Source organism: Notothenia rossii (genome assembly GCF_949606895.1).
Source record: "Notothenia rossii genome assembly, chromosome: 8".
Classification (NCBI taxonomy): domain Eukaryota; kingdom Metazoa; phylum Chordata; class Actinopteri; order Perciformes; family Nototheniidae; genus Notothenia; species Notothenia rossii.
In genome coordinates, this window is record NC_136906.1 from 8,723,076 (window position 1) to 8,746,000 (window position 22,925).

The 22,925-nt window shown below is 42.8% G+C and overlaps 2 protein-coding genes across 4 annotated transcripts in view; both read right to left on the reverse strand.

Moving 5' to 3' along the window:
- Positions 1–22,925, reverse strand: part of clec16a (C-type lectin domain containing 16A) — a 53,313-nt gene that overhangs the window by 26,307 nt on the left and 4,081 nt on the right. For 2 of the 3 annotated variants that reach the window (XM_079645752.1, XM_079645751.1), the window contains exons 5-12: positions 16,317–16,422; positions 12,691–12,814; positions 12,118–12,292; positions 11,800–11,850; positions 10,561–10,677; positions 3,422–3,767; positions 1,282–1,393; positions 1,082–1,182 (exon numbers count right to left, since the gene is read on the reverse strand). In XM_079645752.1, coding sequence (XP_079501878.1) covers positions 1,082–1,182; positions 1,282–1,393; positions 3,422–3,767; positions 10,561–10,677; positions 11,800–11,850; positions 12,118–12,292; positions 12,691–12,814; positions 16,317–16,422 — 1,132 coding nt within the window. Of the gene's footprint in view, positions 1–1,081; positions 1,183–1,281; positions 1,394–3,421; positions 3,768–10,560; positions 10,678–11,799; positions 11,851–12,117; positions 12,293–12,690; positions 12,815–14,120; positions 16,259–16,316; positions 16,423–22,925 lie in introns of those variants that run through there. The other variant, XM_079645753.1, reaches the window with a different exon arrangement.
- LOC307016586 (uncharacterized protein) lies at positions 17,786–22,634 on the reverse strand. Its single transcript, XM_079645754.1, has 2 exons — positions 20,372–22,634; positions 17,786–20,013 (listed from the first exon to the last, which is right to left on the reverse strand). The coding sequence occupies exons 1-2, from the start codon at positions 20,766–20,768 to the stop codon at positions 17,936–17,938; spliced, it is 2,475 nt and encodes an 824-aa protein (XP_079501880.1). The 5' UTR covers positions 20,769–22,634; the 3' UTR covers positions 17,786–17,935.

Here is a 22,925-nt window from a genome sequence, read left to right on the forward strand (position 1 = left end):
AGCCGTGACTTTTATACCTAGGCCCTCTGACCCCCACCCCGTCCCTCAGTTATTACGTCACAGCGTATACTTCAGCGGAATATCAAAACAACGGCCCGGGTTGCAAAACGCATCAATGAAAGCGACCCTCTACCACACAAAACAACACCTGTAAATAACCCTATTTGTGTTCTTTGAAATTGAAAAGGATATTGCATTGTGTTTGTTACTTTCATTACAGTTGTATGTATTAAGTGTAATTTGGCATTCTTTTATTTTGAAGGCGAGTTAACGCTGTTGACAGGAAGTTGTTGTTGCTATGGAAACAAGAAAAGTTTCACAGCGTGCGGAACTTGTCATAAAGTCCGCGATAATAACACCCACCCATTTAGAGGGAAGATATGATTGGTCAATTGTACTGTCATTTGACATTACTCTCTCGTTCAGTTACTATAGCTGGGCCCTCTATGAATTCATAGCTGGACCGCCTGGACGTCCAACAGCTCCTCTCTTCACAGTAACTCGCAGAGACGAGCTTCTTTCATTTAACCCTTCACATTCCAACAGAAACTGAATAGGCAGATTCGAAGGATTTATTTCTTTGGAAATGTTATCTTAAATAAAATTAAATCAAGTTATTTTGATAAAACTAATGAAAAATATAACGGAAAAAATATATTAAAAAAAATATAAACAAATATATATATATTTTTAATGTTTTTAAATATTATTTTGTAGAATATCTTAGGCCCTCACAGAGGGCGTAGAGGGCCCTGACGGCTCGCCACTGCACTTAACTAACATGTTTTGTAGCCTGACCTTCCTATTTCTGTATGCTGTACCATGTGAGCTATGTACAATGTATGTTCATAAATAAAAACTTTAATAACAACAAAAAAAGAGAGGTAGGTTAGGTTCATAGTTCTGTGTTGCATTAAACAGGATAGTTTTTAACATTAGCTGGTTTCCCGTTGATATAAATGTGTTGGTAATGGATATGATAGAAACACCAGTCACTTAACCTTATTCATTAGGTTTCTAGAATGATCCACTTTAACCAACAAAACTAATGCACATAAATGAAATAAAAAGATAGTCCCACCTTTGCTGTGAGAGACAGCATAAAGCAGGCAGAGGACGAACAGTGCGTGGTAGTCGTCGGTGGTGCAGTCGAGAGCACTGTACACCATGTCTAAGAACGGTCTGCAGAGAAGAGATATGTGTCAGTAACACTCATTATTTCACAGTTCTTTTCGCCTCTAGACGAATCTCACACTTGTGTGTGTTGAGATGTGTGTGTACCTGCTCCTCTGTGTGTGTGTGCGGGTGGCTGCAGCCGTCTTCTCCTCATCAGTGATGTTCTGCTCCGTCAGCTCCGACACCTTGCACTTCTCCATTACCACCATCTCGATCTCTACACACACACACACACACACACACACACACACACACACACACACACACACACACACACACACACACACACACACACACACACACACACACACACACACACACACACACACACACACACACACACACACACACACACACACACACACACACACACACACACACACACACACACACACACACACACACACACACACACACACACACACACACACACACACACACACACACACACACACACACACACACACACACACACACACACACACACAGTAGTTGTAAATGCATGCTTATCACACTCACATCACACGTCCTCTACAAAACACACATCATAGCTATGAAGACAAAAATGGGATGTTTGAACCAGTGAGTGTAAAGCCTGCAGTGCTTCAAAAAATATGATATGTGGCAACAAAAAAGAGCCACCCATGCCATCACTATGTTTCCTTATTAGTGATTAAGGACCAATGAAATGATTTGAATGGACATCTTTAATAGCATACACATGTTAGAATATAATGATACAGCATGTCATCTAAGTTACATTCTGTCCTTCAATACGTTTCTGATGTTATCTCTTTTCTTATTAATCAGATCATTAGGGTGGGTGTAGTTTTTCCTCCCCTAAATGGTAAATGTCTCATTTTGAAACTCCCCGCCTCTATGCAGCCCACGGTGTTGTTTGCCTGTCAAAACACGGTGTACCTTCAGAACTATTGAAGATTGCTGAAAGACCTGAGGTGTCTATGCAGTCTAAGCTAAGAAGGAACCATTTCAGATGAGTGAAACTGACACCTGTTTACGTAATACACACAAGCACACAAACACACACACACACACACACACACACACACATGCACATGGCGAAGGAGTGAAAGACAGGCGGAGAGGTGAGGAGCACAGGATGGATGGTGTGTCACCGTGGAAATGGTTGTTTGCCATGGAGATTGTGTTGGACAAGTGGTAGCCTTGGTGACCGTGGGGAAATTGACAGGTGCCAAACAGCAGAGAAAGGAAGGCCTCATCTCAAAACTAGCCAAAGAGGAAGTTTTGGATAAATTACGTTTTTATTTTTAAGTCAGCCTTCTTCAATTTTAACACTTGTTGATCATTTGTTTTTAACACTTCCTTTTTTTTTAGGAATCAAGCGTTTCATTTACTGGGAAATCTATCCTACTGTTGAACAACAGGCTTCACATTGTAAATTGAATTTGTTAGAAACAGTTGTAGTCATGTGCACATTGAATTAAGCACTCAAAATGAAAAGCAAAAAAGCAGCTTATTTAGGAGTGAAGCAAATCTAGAGTAAAGGATTTTAGTTCTTCTGAGCCCTAGATTCCACCGGGTCCGTCTGCGGCAAGTTTTGGTCCGGCCTCCTCCGGCGTCATAACCCACCGGGCGCGTTTCAGAAGCATTTCAGAAGCGGAGCGTCTTGCCTGCCGGCTCGCAGTTTTTGTTGATATGGGCATATTTCCTGGACAGGCTACTTTGCGCAGACAAAGTTAATAATAGTAATATCCCAGTTATAAACGACATGAATCAAAGATGTGTTGCTGTATTTTAGTGGTAAAAAATGCATTCATCATCATAATTAATCTATACATGCCTGTAAACCAGAGGAGAACGCTGGCATTTCTCTTCCTACTTGAAAGACTACGGAGGGATAGGGTCTGCAAAATTAGTTTGTGTGTGTGTATATATATATATATATGCTCTGACCGTTCCACTTCCTGCCTGCCCGACCTTACGTTACGCCTGCGCCGCGTCAAAAATAGGACTCATCCTAATTTTAGAGGAGCCCTGCGCCGAGGTGCTTCTGAGCCGTGACGCGCCGCAGACTGACCCGGTGGAATCTAGGGGTAAAGAGTTAGTCTCTCTCTTTCTTTTTGTTTTGAGACGAGGGCTGCTGCTGTGGTGGCTTTTGGGTAACCAGGGGTGCATTATGGGAGACTGTGTCAGATTGATGGGAGTAACGACACACTGACAAACACAGTCCTGTACTGCTGCGTCACACGCGACACACACTCACCTTCCGCCGTCTCCCCACTCGCTCTGCTTCCCTTAGAGCTCCTATCACCTCCTCCTCCTACTCCCTCTGTACCTTTGCCCTTCTCCCTGCCTCCCTCTCTCTCTCCTCCTCCTCTGCTGCTGTCGTCGTCCCAGCCCTCCTCCGCTCCTCCTCCTCCTCCTCCTCCTCCTCCTCCTCCTCCTCCTCCTCCTCCTCCCCCAGCCCTTTCGTCGTCCTCCTCCTCGCCCAGGTTCTTGTAGTTTGGCCTCTTCTGAGTCCTCTTGCGGCCGCGGTGGCGGGATAGCTCCAGGGAGCGCTCCAGAGACTCCGAGGGCTTCGTGAAGCAACGCACCGCTCCTGCACCGGCCTGGGGGGGGGGGGGGAAGAGAAGGACAGAGAGGCGCGTGTGTTAGTAAGTGGTGTGATGGAAATTTCTGAAGCAATGGAGACAGGACTCAGAGAGACACGGGGAGAGCAGGAACTTTGATGGCAAACACTGACGGTTTATGTGGAGCTTCGGCCGGAGAATTCACAAGACATTTGCAGCCGCCACGAGGTATCACAGCGGTTATCAAACCAATTCTGAAGATCTCTACCCCAGACCCATGTATCTAGCTAGTTCTGAGAGAATAATCAATATTGTGCATAACAAGATAAAGCCTCTATCAGCTGCCGCCAACAGGCAGGAACAGGGAGACAAAGCACTGAGAGCACAGCACCCAAGGCTGCAGCTGCTCATTGTACAAACTGATAAACTGGGTCAAAGTTATGGGCCTAGGAAAATATTTCCCCAACAGGCGGGAAGACATTACATGCATTCTTGGAAGTGTCAATCAAAATTGTTGTTTTTTAAAGAATACATTTCGAGCCAGCTTAGCATTCATTGGAGAATGACAGTGTTAAAAGAGTGAGATAACGGGGAAGACACACATTAGGAGGCGCAAGCCGGACTCGAACGTACGATCCACAGAACTATACCTGCCAGTAATTGCTGATTATAAAAAGGCATATAATGGTTCTCAAGGAGTGAGAAAGAGAATGGGAGGGGTGTATTTAATCAAGTAGACGATCGTCTTGAGTAAACGCACACTTAGATGAAACAGTCCTGTTGCCTCGAAGTAATTTAAATTGTACCCTTTACTGCCAAAAACAGACACACATGAATTAGCATAAGCATGAATGCACACACACACACACACACACACACACACACACACACACACACACACACACACACACACACACACACACACACACACACACACACACACACACACACACACACACACACACACACACACACACACACACACACACACACACACACACACACACACACACACACACACACACACACACACACACACACACACACACACACACACACACACACACACACACACACACACACACACACACACACACACACACATACTGGAACTCGAAGAAACCACTTCTCAGATGTAGCTCTCAAAGCGCAGATAGGCCCACAGGAAGCAGCTGGTAAACGATAAGATGATGAGCAGATCTTTTCACTGACTAACAGTAAACTTGGCGAGAATACGTTAACATAGCAACAATAACAACCAACTCTCACGATAAAAATAGCTACAGTAGAAATTACCATATTTCTGAAAAATAATAAAAAGGCTACCTAACTTCCACGGTGCATATGTGCTGAAGTTTATATTGAGCTTAGTAAAAAGGTCCATGCCTCTTTATCTGATTAGATTATCATTTGTTTTAATGTACAACTGGGTTGGGATGGAAGTGGAAAGTCTGTGGACTAAACAAGATAAGGAATATGGACTTTTCGAGTTACAACCAAAGATCATTATAGTGACCCATCATAAAGACCTTCTCAAAGCTCAAGAGCAATCCACAGTGCCCATTTAACTACGTATTCACGGTAACCTGAAAGGTACACTTAGAAAACCGTGAACTGTTGAGGCGTCAACAGGCAACACAAAAATGTGACTGAACATTGTGATCTTGAAAAAAAAAAACTAAACTATTTAGGTGCATGTATGCATTTGTCTGTGTGCGCATATGGGACTGAATACCAAGGTCATATGGCTTCTGTGGTTTCAGTTGTAGAAAAAAGATTCAACTTTGTTAAGAGGAAAATAAATGAGAGGTATCTTTATGAAACTAGGTGGCCCTGTTTCACTTTCCTTGTTAGGCGAAGACAAACCACCAAACACACACATTCACAGGCGAACGCAAACGCAGGTCGACACACACACAAGTGCACTAAAGATGAAGGCCCATCCTAATGGCGTTATTTTTGTGCCTTTATCCTGAACACGCAATGAAACATTTTGAGCATAGAAAATGTTATTGAGATCGCAATTTAACATTTTTGAGCACAGAAAAATATATTTTGCAAGCACAATTGACTCTAAGCCCTCTCACAAACTCTCTCTCCCTCCCTTTCTCTCCCTCGCTCCCTCTCCACCCTGTGTGCGCTCAGGTTTGCCTGCGTGCTCGCTCAAGAAAATGAAAACCATTCACAGTTAAGAATTAGATATGAATTATTAATGCCATAAATGATTGCATACATTTACAGTTTCTTATTTATCCAGCATGATAGATTATGAGCTACGTACGGCAACCCAAGTAGGGCATTTGACACGTTTTGCAAAGAAGTAAAAAAAAAAAAAACCGACCACATTAATCTGAACGAAAGATTAGTTATTGCTCTTGCAACGTAATTCCACGATTATTTGAGAATAAATCCTTTTAGTGGGTTAAGTACATTCTTAGATTAAGTGAGAAATGGATTTAACTTATGTTTGACAGCTAACATACTGGAGAAATAAGAAACTGTAAATATGCAATCATTTATGGCATTAATAATTCATATCTAATTCTTAACGGTGAATGGTTTTCATTGATTTAACATTAGACATGTTTTAGTCTGGCCAAACTTGATGGCAACCTAAAATCCCTCTCTTTCCGTATCTCAGATAGAAGATATGATTGGAGACAAAACAGCCAATCGGAATTGACCTTCTCGAGTTCTCCGATTGGTTGGTTTTGTGGCACATTTGTAACGCTGTGCCAACTTGAGCAAGCACGCAGGCAAATCTGAGTGAGCACAGGGTGGAGAGGTTGAGCGAGGGAGAGAAAGGGAGAGAGAGTTTGTGAGAGGGCTTAGAGTAAATCGTGCTTGCAAAATATATTTTTCTGTGCTCAAAAATGTTAAATTGCGGGCTCAGGATGGAGGCACGAAAATAATGCCATACATCCTCATCATGTGCCAAGAACAGCCGCAGTTTCTATACTTACATACTTACTGGAAGGAAATGTGTGCCAAGTGAATCAACAGTGGTTAAGTCTGCTACTCTAGATAAAGCGATTCATTGCCAGATGGTCGTGATTGCTGGAGCTTTATTTGTATTCCCCCTCATGCCAGTTCCTCTTTGACTCCCCCCCCCCCCCCCCCCGCCATGTTCTCGTAAAAGGAAAGGTTATTTAGTCAGGAATAAACACTTAAGAATTCCCTAAATGTCTGCTCCGTCTGCAGAGAGTGGTTCACCAAAGTATTCACGGCTGGGATTGTGAAAAATGTGATAATGATAGTCAGATTTAGTCAAACCTATTTTTAGATTAAAGGGGACCTATCATGCAAAATGCACTTTGTGATGTCTTTTATAGATAAATATGTTTCCCCCCCCGGTGCGTCGGGGAACTCACGCAGCGTCAGAAAATAAAACCCTCTCTCTTTTCCTTTACCCAAATCTTTTAAAAACAGGGGTACAACGAGCGGACACAGATTTGCTGCCGATCTGACGTCAAATCGGCAGCGGACCCACAGAAAGTTGCTATCAGAAACAATGCCTGACGTGTTTTGGATGTAATCTCGTCTTTGTTTACATTAGCAAGCCTCGCTAACACTCAGAGCTAACCTGTACTGGAGAGCACATGTGTTTAAAAAGCAGGAAATAAAAAAAGAACTCACCTTGTGATAAACCCGCAAGAGAAAAAGCATTTGAGCTCCATACTGTTTCAGAAATAATCTTTGATGTGGTTTAAACAGGATGGCGTTTTATCACAGCAGAATTTAACTTTATCTCCGGTAGAATTCTGATCAGGCATTAGCTCCGCCTCCTCTTCTTTTATTTTTTTAAAGCGAAGGACCAAAAATCCTTGTTTCTTTAAAATAGGGGTATGAGCAGTATGAGGCATGGCTACAATGGGTGAACTGTTTGGTATTTTAAGCAAAAAACTTCACAGACATGTTTTGTATCGGTGGCCCTACAATATATTTTTCAGTATAGCTTAAGGTCCACTTTAAGTTTAAGCATAATTAAAGCTTAACGCCTTAGCTACCTATTTCAACAGAATAAGTATTCTAATGATTTCTGTTGCCACCCAAGCAAAAAAAGATATGTGTACCACTTACATCTGAGAAATTAGGATTTTTCCATAGCTGCTGATTGTCAGTTAAAAACCACAGACCAGCATTCGTGCGTGTGCTCTGTGTGTGTGTGTGTGTGTGTGTGTGTGTGTGTGTGTGTGTGTGTGTGTGTGTGTGTGTGTTGCACCTGTTTGCCGTCTATTTTCTGGTAAACTGCTTATCTTCTGGGCCATCCTACTTACACACACACACACACACACACACACATCGTGCAGATGAAGGCGAACATCTGCACAAACACACCTAGCAGCACAAGAAATCAGGGCACCTTAAGCAGGTCGATGATATTCTTCTAAATGCACAGAACTGAAACAGCTGCATGTGACAGAGATACAGTAAATACACACTGAGATATGCAAATGGTGACATCATGTATCTAACTGGTGCACTTGCAAGAAAACACGTGAAGGAGAGAGAGGAGATCTAAAAAGAAAAAAAATTACTTCCAGGAAAGAGATTTGGGTTAGTGAGGCAGTTCTGTCACTGTTCCATCATGTGACCTAATTTCCTGCCACATCACAGACAAACAGGAAGTATCCTTCGACCACCTGCGCAGCCAGAACCCAGGCCTGATCAGTGTGTGTCACGTACGATAAATCAAACAATAACACAACAGTGTGTATCTGAAGTAATATCCACTTTGTAAAAAAAGAAAAGACAATTCTGTGCAAATTATCATCATCTATTCATCATCAGAAATAATCTTTTTCCACAAGAAATAACTGTGCTAAATGCAGGTGTCCTATTAGCCTCAAACATGCTGTACATTATCAGAGGTATGAGCACACTCAATCAATAAAAAAAGGACACAATGTCCCCTGAGCAAGAAAAATATGTTGCAAGTTGATCAGTGGACATTAGAGAACTCATGAACACCGGGACTCACACAGTGCATCTGTTCTGTTCCTCTGGTGTATTTTATGTTACATTTGGATCATTTCAATTTGATTCTACCGATTAAATACAGTTCCCTTCTCTTCTAATCATTAACGTTTATAAGTGCAACACGTGACACTTTTAAAGTCTGTGAAATTCGAACGAGAAGAAAAGAGCGGCAGAGTGAAAACTGGAAGGTGCTAGTTAAGTTCTGGCAGTCTCATGTTGTGGTACACCAACGTTGTTAAGACATCACGCCTCAACTCACATTCACTGAAAAGGTAGGCTGCTTCTTGCCACAACCAACACACACACACACACACACACACACACACACACACACACACACACACACACACACACACACACACACACACACACACACACACACACACACACACACACACACACACACACACACACACACACACACACACACACACACACACACACACACACACACACACACACACACACACACACACACACACACACACACACACACTAACCACAAGGGTTCTCAGAAACGCTCACTAGCTCAGCACACCCACCTGCTTTTACAAACAGGTGGTCAAAGAATTAAGAAACGGAAGAGGGGGCGAGGGGGAAGAGAAACTGAATCACAGGAGGAAAAAATGTGAGGAAGAGAGAATTAGAAAATCAGAGGTGAGGGGAATCAGGTGGGGGAGATACGGGGAAGACGAGGGAGAGATAGCCAGAAAGAGACTAACAGAGAAAAGGGAAATGACATAGAGAGAGATGTAAACACAGAGAGAAACGATACAAACACGGTTCAATCCAAGGCTTGGATGGAAAAAAGCTTGAATCAAAGGAAAGAGTTTTTAAAACAGGTAAAGAAAACCAGAAAGGGGAACATGTGCATAATATGGCTGCCATGATGTGTGTGAAGCATGGAGAAAACCATGACCCTGCAAGCTCATGAACACTTCTTGAACTCTGGCCCCCTGCGTGTGTGTGTGTGTGTGTGTGTGTGTGTGTGTGTGTGTGTGTGTGTGTGTGTGTGTGTGTGTGTGTCTGTGTGTCTGTGTGTCTGTGTGTCTGTGTGTGTGTGTGTGTGTGTGTGTGTGTGTGTGTGTGTGTGTGTGTGTGTGTGTGTGTGTGTGTGTGTGTGTGTGTGTGTGCCTGTGTGTGTGTCTGTGTGTGTGTGTGTGTGTGTGTGTGTGTGTGTGTGTGTGTGTGTGTGTGTGTGTGTGTGTGTGTGTGTGTGTGTGTGTGTGTGTGTCCATGCGGTTGCCTGCGTAGGTGTGTGTATGTCTGTTTTTGTGCTCCAAGTGTGTGTGCATGTTCTAGAGCAGGGGTGTCAAACTCAAATTCATCGCGGCCATTAGAATTATGGCCGGTGGTAACTTTAAGACTATATAAATTAAATATACATAGATAAATATACATAATATATATATATAAATATAAAATAATGTATTATTTTACAATATTTCCTCTGCATTAGATTATTATCGGATATGGTAATAACTTCATAATTAACTACGCCTGAAAGCATAAGTCTAGTAAGTAATTGAAAGTCTCTTCAGTGCGCATCTCACAAAATGAGATGCATTGTGGGACATGTAGTTTATGGTGCTCCTGTAAAGCGGCACGTGACCTTATAATAAACGTATTATATTCTTTGCAAGCTCTTGTGGGCCACATCAAATGAAATGGCGGGCCGGATTTGGCCCCCGGGCCTTGAGTTTGACACCCTTGTTCTGGAGTGGCAATGTATCACAATGTGCAGCCTGATGTGTTTTATTTTTTGTACATTTCAATTTTTTTATGATGGTTCAGTCAGAAGTGTTTATGTTTGAATGTGTAAAAAATGAGTGCGTAGGTGTGTGTCCTATACCGTGTTCTTGTGTGTGCTGAGAATATCCGTCTGAGGGGTGAAGACAGACAGGTCTCCGTTGAGAATCACTTCGGCCAGAGCGTTGACCATCGGGTGGTAGTGGATGATCAGAAACACCTGGGAAACACAGACATACACAATTAAGTATTGAAAAAAAAAAAGTGTTCACTGAAAATGATTAAGGTGCTGCTCAAATGGGAACGTTTGCGTGTATGCACAGTATGCGTTTTCAAAAGAGTCTTCCGTTCACACGTATTCATTTCATTTGACGTGTCTGTTCACACGAGAACGCTGGAAACGCTGTAGTACATATGCCGGGACTGTAAGTGGCGCTGTAACTTCCGCCACAAAATACACCAAAAGCAGCGAAGAAGACCCCGGAGCAATGTTGCCATGGCTACCCTTCCATTTAGCAACATGTAGTAGTTCATGTAATTCTCCATGTCCACTTGTTGCTGATGGTTGTGGCAGAGGAGCTGTAGATTTTGCACTAACATCTGTAGCATGGTCAGTAGCAGTAGCACTAGCAGTAGCTACTGACAGTAGCTACTGGCCATGCTACAGCAGTGAGCAGCCATCGTTATTTTTTCAGGAAATGATCATATAGAGGCGATTACACGGAGCCGTTTGACCCCCCAGAGCGTTTAGTTTGCAAATCTATCCACCTTGGGACCCGTTATCGTTTGTGAGGTCCGTTTCTATCGTTTTGTTACGGCCTCGTGTAAATGAAAGGGCTATACGCAAGAGAAACTATGCGGATCCAGCCCGTTTTGTTCTCGTGTAAACGGGGCCTTAAACTCAAGCATCAAATGTATTTAGAACATTGCTAAATGTCTGTCTCTGTACAAACCAATGACCCTCACAAATATGCTCAAAGATATAACTGCTTTTCAATTCATTTGCAATGCATATCAAATAAAAGTTTGAACAGCACACTTTAAATGTCAAAATCATGCTTTGAAGTAAGGTACATTATCTCATTAAACAGGTTTAGCTTACAGGTAAAACTTAAATTAAGGATTTAATATCTGTTTCAGAACTGGAGACATTTACATAACATTTTCCAGAGTGGTAAAAAAGTTTCTGTGTTTATCTTTGAGCATAATAATGTTCATCGTCTGACAGGAATTCATCCATATGACAAATAGTCAGAATGGCTGGCAGATCAACATCCAACCAGAAATATTCCTGTGCTTTAGTGATGGCTGGTGGACAGCATCCGATGTGTGTGTTGCTTACTTGAGACAGCAGGTAGAGGGACACCTGAGGGTTGATCTTTCGCTCTTCAGACTAATAAGGCAGAGAAAAAGATGTAAGGTCAGTCAATGTCACACAAAAGCAGATCCGTAGCTAGTAGTTGTAAAAAAAATGAAATGAACAGGGAAATGAATTCATAATGAGACAAATCATGAAGCTGGAAAGATATTCGTGTCAAATGGACGGTACCAGCGGTTTTGTACGTTAGGCCAAGTTTGAACACGTCCTGTGCTTCTCATTTGGTGTCACATCACATCAGTGTACCCTAATGTATTTACCGTAGATGCGAGGATGACATACCGTTTCAGGGATAACCAAAGAGTAGACGTAGAGGGGCAGGAACAGCCGGTTGAGGAGGTGGTCGGTCAACACATCATTAAGGAATTCACAGTTGATGATGAGGATATCGTTCAGGTAGTGCAGGTGGTCCAGGTGCTCCGCTACCAGGTCACTCAACTTCCCTCTGTTCCGATGTCTGGGACACAGCAAAGAGAGACACAGACATTATTAAGTAAAGAGGTCAATCTGCTCTATTGGTTTGTGAAATGATCAAGAATCAAAAACACCTAAAGCATGGCAAGAAGTTATGACCTCTACACTTTGTTGTAACACAAATGCCATCTTGATTTAGCAGGAGATTCCCAGATTCCAAAAAAACCTTTCTTGTGACTGAAAGCTGCTAAAAATAAGCATTTTTTTTAGTGATAATTCAAGTACATAACAATGTTAACAATTCACCAGGCCCTTGAACACTAACCAAGTCAAGTACTAGTCCTCTACTGAGCTCCAGGATAACAGTGACATAGCAAAGAGATGCCTGACCTCTAGTGACCTCAGTGAGAATTACACTGTGAGAAGATTAGCGGCACTCACTCTTCATCCGTCTGCACACACTTGTCCAGTTCGATGACGTGGCTGCCGATGAACCAGACCAAGTTACTGAAATATGGCACCGCCGTCTTATCCCTGATGTAGTGCAACATGTGCTGGTTGTCCACTGCAGAGATCAGGGTCAGGGTCAAGACTCTGGGTTAGGGTGTTTACTGAGGCTGTTCACAGTCATCAAATCAACAACAAAAAGCATTACAATTAAGAAGCAAATTAAAGAATATAACCAACCACGGGAAGTCAAGGAGACAAGGACACAAACGAGTCTATTTCTAATAGAACATTAAGGGGATTCTACTGGAGTGGGATGTTTAATTCAATCCTGTGATCTGATCCTGTACTCATCAATTGGACACAGTCACTGCTTTCTGAAGAAGAGTTACTTTATTTTTAGACAAGAGCAGGATATAAGCCAGATTTTTGCTAAATTTGTACTTGAAGTAATGAAACAGAGCACATGTCGAACCGACGAACCGTTGATTTTACAAATCAAAGTCTGTTTAAAACGTCCTGCACTTTTTTTGTGGCACTTGTATGAAGTCTGATAAATCACAGGCTGAATGTGTCGTTTATAAAAAAAAGGGGTCAGAGCTAATTTAGTAGATACAAAAAAACTACAAAGCACAACAGTCTGACAGGTGTTGAATAGCATTTGCAAATATAACAAAACATCTGTTGCTGTCTATTGCAGAATACCAGATAGGTTTGGTAATGACTTGAAGATGCAGACCCACACTTTCTCATGTAGTTATCAAAATGCAAATAAAAGCTTGTTAATTATTTCACAATGCCAGTCCACCCGGGTCAAACTGAGACACCTAATGAAGGAGCAGCCAAATCAAATGAACGAATTACAGCAGAAAAACAAAATCGACAAATCACAAGCTGCCACCATTTAAAGTCACATTGTCATTCCAGCTTTCGCCATTAGTGGGTGAACTCACAAAGAAAGCACTGACGTCTAAATAACCATAGTAACCAGATCAGAACAACCCATTACTAAAATAACAATGAAGATATGGAACTCAGCTGAAATTAAGACTAAGGAACAACTAATCAAAGTAACATAAATACAAATAAAAGTTTTTCTGCATTTATGTCGGTTGATGATATAATGTTGATTAATTTATAAGAATAAAGAATTGCAATGGCATTTATACCGGTGCATTTACAACACATACAGTATTAGGAACAGATTGCACTTTGTCTCAACAAACACTGACATAAAGAGTATTAATAAATAATTAATAAAACCTAATTGGGTAAATATTTCAAATTTGAGGCATTATCATGGAAACTATACTAAACTGTCTGGCTCCACGACAACCAGCAGCACAACAGTTAATAAAATAAAAACACGTTTCTAGGATACCAGGTAGTAAAATAAAAAGACTAAATGAATGGAACCAACTTACATGAAACTGGAGTTAGGCAGATGGGGCGCGCATAGGGAGAGAGACAAGGAGAGGAAGAGGAGGAGTGGTTGTTTGAAGAGGGGGAAGCAGACACAGGGTTAATGTGTTTACAGGGTGAAGGGGTGGAGGTTTGGAAAGACCCCGCAGGCATCCCAACCAACACGCTGCAAACAATGGCACATCTTGCAAAAGGAGTTTCTTTGTAACCTAAACACTTGAAACTTATTTTTAGGATTTCACATCCTGCTTTTCACGGTGTAACATGTTAATCAGTAGGAAGCATCAAACTGTGACATATTTAACATTTCGCTGTTAAACAAATACTTTCAACACAGCTTACAGACTGCGTACAAATCACAATGCAACGACTACTTTGCACAACAGCAATGTGTCAGTCGGCACACAGGGATGTAGATGAAGAAGATGGAAAACAAGGCAGAGTCACAGTTGCTGCAATGAGTTGATGATTACTCCTTTGACAGATTTCTAATCAAGCATAGCCCAGACCAACAATGATACATTCCCCACACCATTAGATTATTCAGAAATGAGTTGCAGTTCTGTTATGACGTCACTGAATTTAAACAACGTTAGACTCCAAGGTGCAGAGAGCTACATGCAAGGCTGGATAATGGGTACGGTCACCGGAGAGAAGAGTAAACCGTAGTTCCTATGTTGCAGTGACTGTATGTTGAGGTCATGTTATGTACAGTATAGTGAAGAGAAGCATGACGTGTGAGGAAAAGCCAAACTAGCTAAATGCACCATCCGCATCCCATGACAGCGATCAGCTCGGAGAGACGGCAGGAGGAGGGAGAAGAGGCTGATGCAGCACGGTGCAGAAAGCAACACAGCCTTGGGAACATTGCTGATGCTAACACACTTTACTGTTGAGCTGCTTCTTATCTCAGAGGGCACTCGGTTTCAAAAACATGCTGCTTTCAACAGCGACTTAACATGCTGGGTTGATTTGCAGAAGAGATTGTTCCTTTGCAATTAGCAGAAAAAGCCCAAATACAGTGTGGGATTGGAAATGTACAATAAGAAATCGGCCCCTTAATACTTCCTCACGGTAACCAATAATCCTCCAAAGGGCCTTATCTGACCAACAGAAAGACCCACATTGCTAGCTGCAACGTTTCAAGGGTTAACAGATTCTGTGTCATTTTGCAATTTTATCTCAGTGGTAGAGTTCAACAGCTTTTTTTGTCAAGTTCTCAGCAAATACAGTGCATTTTCCAGTCAGTGCAGAAGATTACGTTTAGCAATACTGACAGCTGCTGAGAGATCTTTGACAAGTATCAAGTTTCTGTGTTTGGGGGACACTTCTGTGTAGCAATGCAGTGGGAGTCACCGACTCATGAAGGAGCTTCGATGTCAAACACGGACGGTTTATTTAGGAGGTTCGGCCGGAGGATTTACATCACAAGTCACAGCAGTCACGGTCTGACTGCACGGGAGAGTTGCCACGTCAATTCTGGAGCGCCTCTCTCTCGTTAGCCCATTTAACTGGTTTCACAGAGAGTTATCAACATATTTGAGAAGATAGCCTAAACAGATAGGAACACTGAGTTACTTGCGTCTGACACTATGGCCTCAAAGATTTCACACCTTGGATTCCACAAACACCGAGAAGGAAGTGTCCCAGTGTACCCACAACAATAAACCATCTGTGACCTAGGGTTGCCCGGTCATAGAATGGGAACAATAACATTACAGCTGAAGCAGCCTATCTCCTTAAAGGAGATAACAGACGTCAGGGTTGGTCATGAACGTCATATCTAGGAGTCTAGGAGTATTAGTTCCCTAACACTGTGAATAATGAACATATTTCTATCTATTACCTTGGTCACAGGGACTTTTGAAAACCTTCATATAACAAGGATTGTAAAAAGGTATTATTATTAGGACTATACTCTTCTAGAGCCACTTTTGTCAATGTTATCTGGTCGTCACGCTCATGCACCAGAAACAAGAAAAAAAAAAAAAAGAGAGGAGGAAGACAGTCCCAGCAACTTGCGAGTATGTGTGTGTGTGTGTGTGTGTGTGTGTGTGTGTGTGTGTGTGTGTGTGTGTGTGTGTGTGTGTGTGTGTGTGTGTGTGTGTGTGTGTGTGTGTGTGTGTGTGTGTGTGTGTGTGTGTGTGTGTGTGTGTGTGTGTGTGTGTGTGTGTAGCATGCGTGCTTCCGGCACTCACCTTTATAGACGTTGAGTGTGATGGTCCGGACTGCGATGCGGACCATGCTTTCAGGGTGGTTGAAAAACTTAATGGCCTCGGTGTACAGGGCAAAGTCATTAGTGTGCTGTGTGTGGGAGACAGAAAGGGGGCGCCGGTGAGCAAGGCACTGTACACTCAACTGTATAACATCAAAAAAAGTGCATCATTTTCTTCACTTTCAATTAGTAGACTAACCCATGAGTTACTCAAATCCAAAATAAATTAGGATAAATGTCTCTTAGAAATCTTTCATAAGCCAGGGGTGTTTTTGACCCAACTTGAAACACAGAGACACTCAATAAGATCAAAATGAACTAACTGACTTTTTGCTCCTTATCTAACATTCCTTTAGATCAGTGCTTCTCAAAGTGTGGTCCGTGGACCATTGGTAGTCCGTGAGCGCCCCCTAGTGGTCCGTGAGTATATTGGTAACATTTCACATTTTAAATAATTTAATTAAATTGGAGTTTTCCGCACTCTCGCGGGAATATCTCCGCAATGTAGCGAGGTTAAGTTTAACTTTCGATTGCATAATATAGCCCCATGCAACACCTTCATCACACATGTTGCCACTTGTTTGTACCATTTTCAGGCGATTTGTAATCTGTTCTAGAAAAAATATGTGATTTGGGATACTTGTGGAGTTAGGTGGTCCGTGAGTGTTTTTTTATTGGTTAAGTGGTCCTTGGTATGAAAAAGTTTGAGAAACACTGCTTTAGATGGACAGCATGTATCAACACATTTCTGAATAACTGGCTGTTCTGAGACTTTGAGTAATCTCTCTCTGTGCCTGATCCTCTCCCCAGCCATTCCTCAATCACTGTGACCTCCAGCCAATCACAGTTGAGGGCCAGCAACAAATGCCCCTGACACCAAAACAAACCTGAAAGGTAACTGACTGTGTAGATCTGAGAGAAACAGAAGCTGCCAAACTAATGCGCTATCCAATAGCACCCTCTGGAGGAGAATTAACTGTACATTAGGTATACTTAATTATAAGAAATTCAATGAGAGAGTAATAAACAGGACAATCATACCAGAGCTGCCAACATTGTGTTATAGAAAGTAGTAGCATGCCGAGCGGAGGAAGGCAATTTTTTTTCCGGCGGGGGGTCCGAGGTCCGCCGAAGCCCCCAGAATGCCCCCTTATTTCATTTTTACTTTACTTATTTCTATTTATCTTTTGTATTCAACTGTTTCTATTTTACTGTAAATTGTATGTATATATAGTTCCCTATTCCTTTTCCTATCACCCTGCTGCTATAACATGTGCAATTCCCTTACAGGATTAATAAAAGTTATCTTATCTTATCTTATCAGAAGCCAGAGACTTTACATGCTCTGAGATGCAATCTAGGTCATATTAGGACATGTTTTTCTGCAAAGTAAATTTTTTGTGTATAATTTCTCCTTTTCCCTGTACTGTTGCACACAATTAAACACCAACATACACAAAAAAATATTTTTATTAACCGAACAGAATTCATCATGAAACAATACTGAACAATAACACATGAAAAACCTGTACACAGCCTTTTTTAGAACAGAGTTCAACTCAAGGGAACCTTTGGCTGTGACATGACCATCTGATCAACCTCTCACTTTAGATGGTCATAGGTTGCTGACTTGGCCTTGGCAAGAGTTGTCTTGGAGTACGCCTGCTTGTAGCAGACAGACCCCTTTGCCACCATGAATTGTTTGTGGGTAATGAGGTTACTCAGGGTCTCCATTCCCATACTAGGTCTGAACTCCGTTCTGTTTTTTGTGACAAGACTGAAGATGCGTTCGCAGTCTGCATTGGAATGGAAGATGCAGAGGATAGCCAGCATTACCTTGCAGAGTAAAGGGTACTTGAGATGGCCATTTCCATCCTTCAGCTGACTCATCAGGTGCCACTGTGTGTCTGGTCTGTCACAGCTGGTGATGCTTTCTGGCAGAGCATCGGTTTGGTAGGTCATGAATTGACCCTCAAGCTTGTCCATCTCCTCAGCATTCATCTTCAAGCAGGGGAATCTGCCTGTGAAGTACCTCACAGAATTGAACTCTGCGCTGTCCCGTGCAGACATGTCAGCCACAGAAGCATTCCGTAACACTGGGTCATCATAGGGAAACTTCTTCACCATGTACTCAACAGCCTTCATGTAGAATGCCCGCACAGCGCTGAAGACCTGGGCCAGCTGCAGCTCCTCAAGCTCAGGGTGATCTGCTATGAAGTCTCTGGTGTTTTGCCCAATGAACAAGGTCTCATTGCTCTTCTGGTTGCTTGGTTCCCTAAATGGTACCTGGTGAACCTTAGCAGCTGCATTAATCACCTGAGGCTTCACAAATCGGTTCAAGAGATTCTTCAGCTGTGTGGTCAAAGTCCTGTGTAGTACTTGTATGCAGGGTTTGTCTAGCTGCAGCAGAGTGTTGGCCTCATCAAATATCGGCAGGACCGCACTCAGAAAGTAGCAGTAAAGATGGAATGTTGGGTCCTGCAGATGTTGACATGCCCTCTGCACTCTCTGTTGTGCCCCTGTCTTGGGCTGAGTGGGTGCAGTGCTAGATGTCTTGGGCTGAGTGGGTGCAGTGCTAGATGTCTTGGGCTGAGTGGGTGCAGTGCTAGATGTCTTGGGCTGAGTGGGTGCAGTGCTAGATGTCTTGGGCTGAGTGGGTGCAGTGCTAGATGTCTTGGGCCGAGTGGGTGCAGCGCTAGATGTGTTGGGCTTTGCCGTTGCAGTCTTGGGCTGTGTGGTTGCAGCTGCTGGTGTTTTCTTTCCCTGACTGAATTTGGCTAGGTTTTGTTGGCGAAAGAGATAGCCTGCCAAATCAAACTGAGAATTGTCCTTGCTGCCGTTACTGTGGGTTGATGTGTCCTTGCTAACACTGTGGGTGGACTTGTCCTTGCTGCTGCTCTGCGTGGACTTGTCCTTGCTAACACTGTGAGTGGTCTTGTCCTTGCTGCTGCTCTGCGTGGTCTTGTCCTTGCTGCTGCTCTGCGTGGATTTGTTCTTGCTGCTGTGCCCAGACTGTTCTGACTCAAAGTATTGCAGCAATGCAGGCCACTGCTGCAACAACCTGGCGATGCATTTATCTAAAGAGAGCCACCTCGTACTTACATGTTTAACAATCTTTCTCATTTCCACTCCACACAGATCCTGAAATTTCTTCAGTCCCTGTTTCCTCTTGCTGGATTTGTCTAGGTAGAAGTATATGTCCACCAGCAGCTCTTCAATGGACACTGGAAGCTGAGCAGCAGCTTTTTCTGCAGCTAGATGAATTAGATGGCACGGGCATCCCAGCACATATACTGCACTGTTTTTTTTGTTGATGTAGCCTGCCGTGCCAGCTTTGAGTCCCTGCATCACCATGGCATTATCTGCCCCAAAACTCATGCAGTTGTCCCAGGATATGCTACGTTTCTCAAGTTCATTGTCAATGAGTTTGAATATGTTCTGCCCAGTAGATGCCTCATGACACTCTGGCAAAGATAGCAGTACTGTCAGAACACGCCCAAGTCCTCGATCAAAGTACTTCACAACAAGAGGATACAGCTTACAGTCTCCATAGTCAGTGCTCCCATCCGTGGCTAGGGAGTATGGAGCTGTCCTCATTGCCTCCGTGATCACAGACGCATCCTCCTTGGCAAGGGCTCCAACAATGGCGCTGCTCTTTGTGCGACCAGACCCATACTTTCCTGCAATTGCAATCACAAAAATATTGAATTGTATTATCATGATTATACTCTAGATTACACAGAATTGCAGAATTACAATCATGATATTAATCCTCTGTAGAGTAAGTTGGCCTAGGCTATTTTTTTTTCACCTTTACATAAAATGAAAAATGTTTATCAGAATGATACAGTATCAGTATAAATTAGCAATCATTAATTTGCAAGATTTAAATCAGATTATCAACCAGGGCAGTACTGTAACTGTTTTATATAGGCTAGTCTGTACAGATTGTAGAGTGTATTGTGACAGTATACAGATATAAATCTATGCCTATGAATGCTTGAGATGAATTGAGGCTATTTGTCATTTGAGCCTTACCAGCGATTTTCGAGTCCGGAAACATCTTTTTCACCAGTGGCCCGATGTGGTCGGCCACCGCGATCGGGATGTTGTGTTCCACCAGAAAGTCCACAGCGAGCACTTCGGCATTTATGACACTGGTGTCACTGTCAACCGTAAAGAAGCCCGCGATGGGCCTTGTAGCTTCCACTGCCGCCTTGTATGACGTGTGTTTAGCAGTCCTGGTGTGCTTTTCAACGTCGTGTCGGCCCCCATGCCTCACGCTAAAATCTGCCTTACACAACATACAGTAAGCGTGGAAGTCGTCCAGCTTCGACCGGGTGATGGTCGGCCATTCTGCGTTATATTCTAGCTTGAAGCGCTGTTCAGAAATTCGCCGCTTTTTCGGCGGAGGACAAGTACGTTCACCATCCATTTTTGATAGACTTCAACTGACAGCTCGCTCCGCGATTTCGCGGGCATAGTGTATTCACGAATTATCATTGGTCCATTAGAAATTAAGATAATAAAAACACAACACATATGTTAAATTATATAATGAAATAAAACAGATATTAATATTTTCTACTTATCTGTGCTATAAATGTAATTTTTGTATGATTCCAATTATCTTAAATAATTTTATAACCAAAATAGCTGAATTTGCTCGTGACCTGTTCAAACCAGTCTATGGTTCAAACAGAGAGGAGACAAGCGGGGTAAGGCAGCAAAGAGCGGCGCCTCACGTCAGATTGAGCAATCCCTCACAAACTGGATTAAACGCATGCCTTTTTCTCTCATTGTCTGTGAAATGTTTGTAGACACTCGTATTATGTCCTTTCTATCCATTGAGTAGGTAATGTATTTTAGGTAGGCCTATGTGTTGTAGTCTTGCTGATCTGACATAAACCCGCGGTGAAAAAGCAGAGGGGAGGCAAACAGTAGGCTATCTCTGTCTCAATGAGGAGGGCGTGCGAAAGCCTGGACACTAGACTCCATTAATCACTTCACGTCCCGATTTACTGAGATCATTGCTTGAGCTAAAATGCTTGTTTCATACGACGGGACAGAAGATAACTCGATCGACCAGTCACAGTGTGATTGTCTATGTTAGACGGCACGCGCCGTTGAATTTAAGAGAAAGGCTAGCGGAGCTAGTGAGAAATTAGCACCTCCTGTATAATGCCTCCCTGCTCTGTAACAAAGATGCTAGTGAGGAAATATCCCCTCCTGTATAATGCCTCCCTGCTCTGTTACAAAGATGCTTGATGGTTTTACCCCGATATATATATGTAACAGTATGTAACCATAATGATTTACCCCGATGAATCTGCCGCAGGTGTTTTAATGTTTAATTACCATATGTAAGGGTTCGTGCACAGAGGGGATTGTCGGGAAAGAGATGGCTGTTTGAGGAAGCTCCCATTTATTAACATTTCAACAAACAAGTTGCATATTTGCATAACGTATTCAAGTGTTAGCATTTATTGCAATAGTAGCTACAGAACATGTACTGTGCTGTGTAAACTGTACTGTATCACATAGCGTTTCAGACACACAAACTTTTCAACTTTCAAAATTAAACGGTGCGCTCCCAGCGCACGTACCGGCAGTGATCTAGAGCAGCGGTTTTCAACCAGTGGTACGGGGACAAACTGTCTCGCTCTCGTAATGTCTGTCTGTCTTGCTCTCGTTCTGTCTCTCGTACCACTCTCGGTTCCACTTTTACTTTTGCGCGCTACCTGTCTCACTCTTTTCCGACCTCCAGCTTTTCCTGCTGGAACCCGCCGCTTAAAGGTGGGGGTCCGCGGACCGGCCATAGAGCCCATAGAGTTAAAGGTGTTGGCCGTTAGCTGTAAAAATCCATAGATTAGCCGCACCGTTACATAAGCCGCAGCGTCGAAAAATGGGAAAAAAGGCGCGGCTTATAGTCCAAAAAGTACGGGTATGTTTTAATATACTCTATTGACTTCACATATTCTTCACATAGGCCTATCTGACTCTGAAAGCCAGCTACGAACCTCACCGCACGGCACTGGTCTACATGAATAGAATTCTTCATCAACAGCGGGAGCCAAAACAGCATAGCATCCTGGTAACAGTAGTGAGGGCATTACAAAAAAGAAGTACAGCCGATCCTATTGGCTCTTTGCCAACGCAAGGGACGAATCATAAAACGGCTTATATGTGAGCTTTAGTGCTGGTTGGATGTCAACACATGCACGAGGCTGCCAGCTCACCGATTCATTTTTCGATTTGTTAGGTAATGCGTAGGATATTCAAGTCAAGCGTAGCGGCGTAATTAGGGCCTGGAAATCGTATCTGCTACGCCAAAATCGTGTATGTTGGCAGCTCTGTCATACACTTTGAAAAGATGTATATGAGTTGCTTTCAGACTAAATGTCAGTTAAGTTACCTAAAACTCGAAATCCAGAGGCGTTACAAAAATTAATATTTGTTAAGTAAACATTTAAACTAAAATACCTATGTTTAAGGTAATTTAACTGTGTGCATAAATACTGTCAGAGCTACACGTTGGGTCTTGTTTTAGCCTCAGGGGCAGAGCTACCATCGACCATACACCAATAACTTT

What these genes read in the sequence shown, in the direction of transcription:
- LOC307016586 (XM_079645754.1), bottom strand. Translation starts at nt 20,768, where the DNA reads ATGGATGGTGAACGTACTTGTCCTCCGCCGAAAAAGCGGCGAATTTCT. An exon ending in TCCGGACTCGAAAATCGCTG is followed by an intron (nt 20,014 to 20,371) that starts GTAAGGCTCAAA and finishes TTGCAATTGCAG; the next exon opens with GAAAGTATGGGTCTGGTCGC.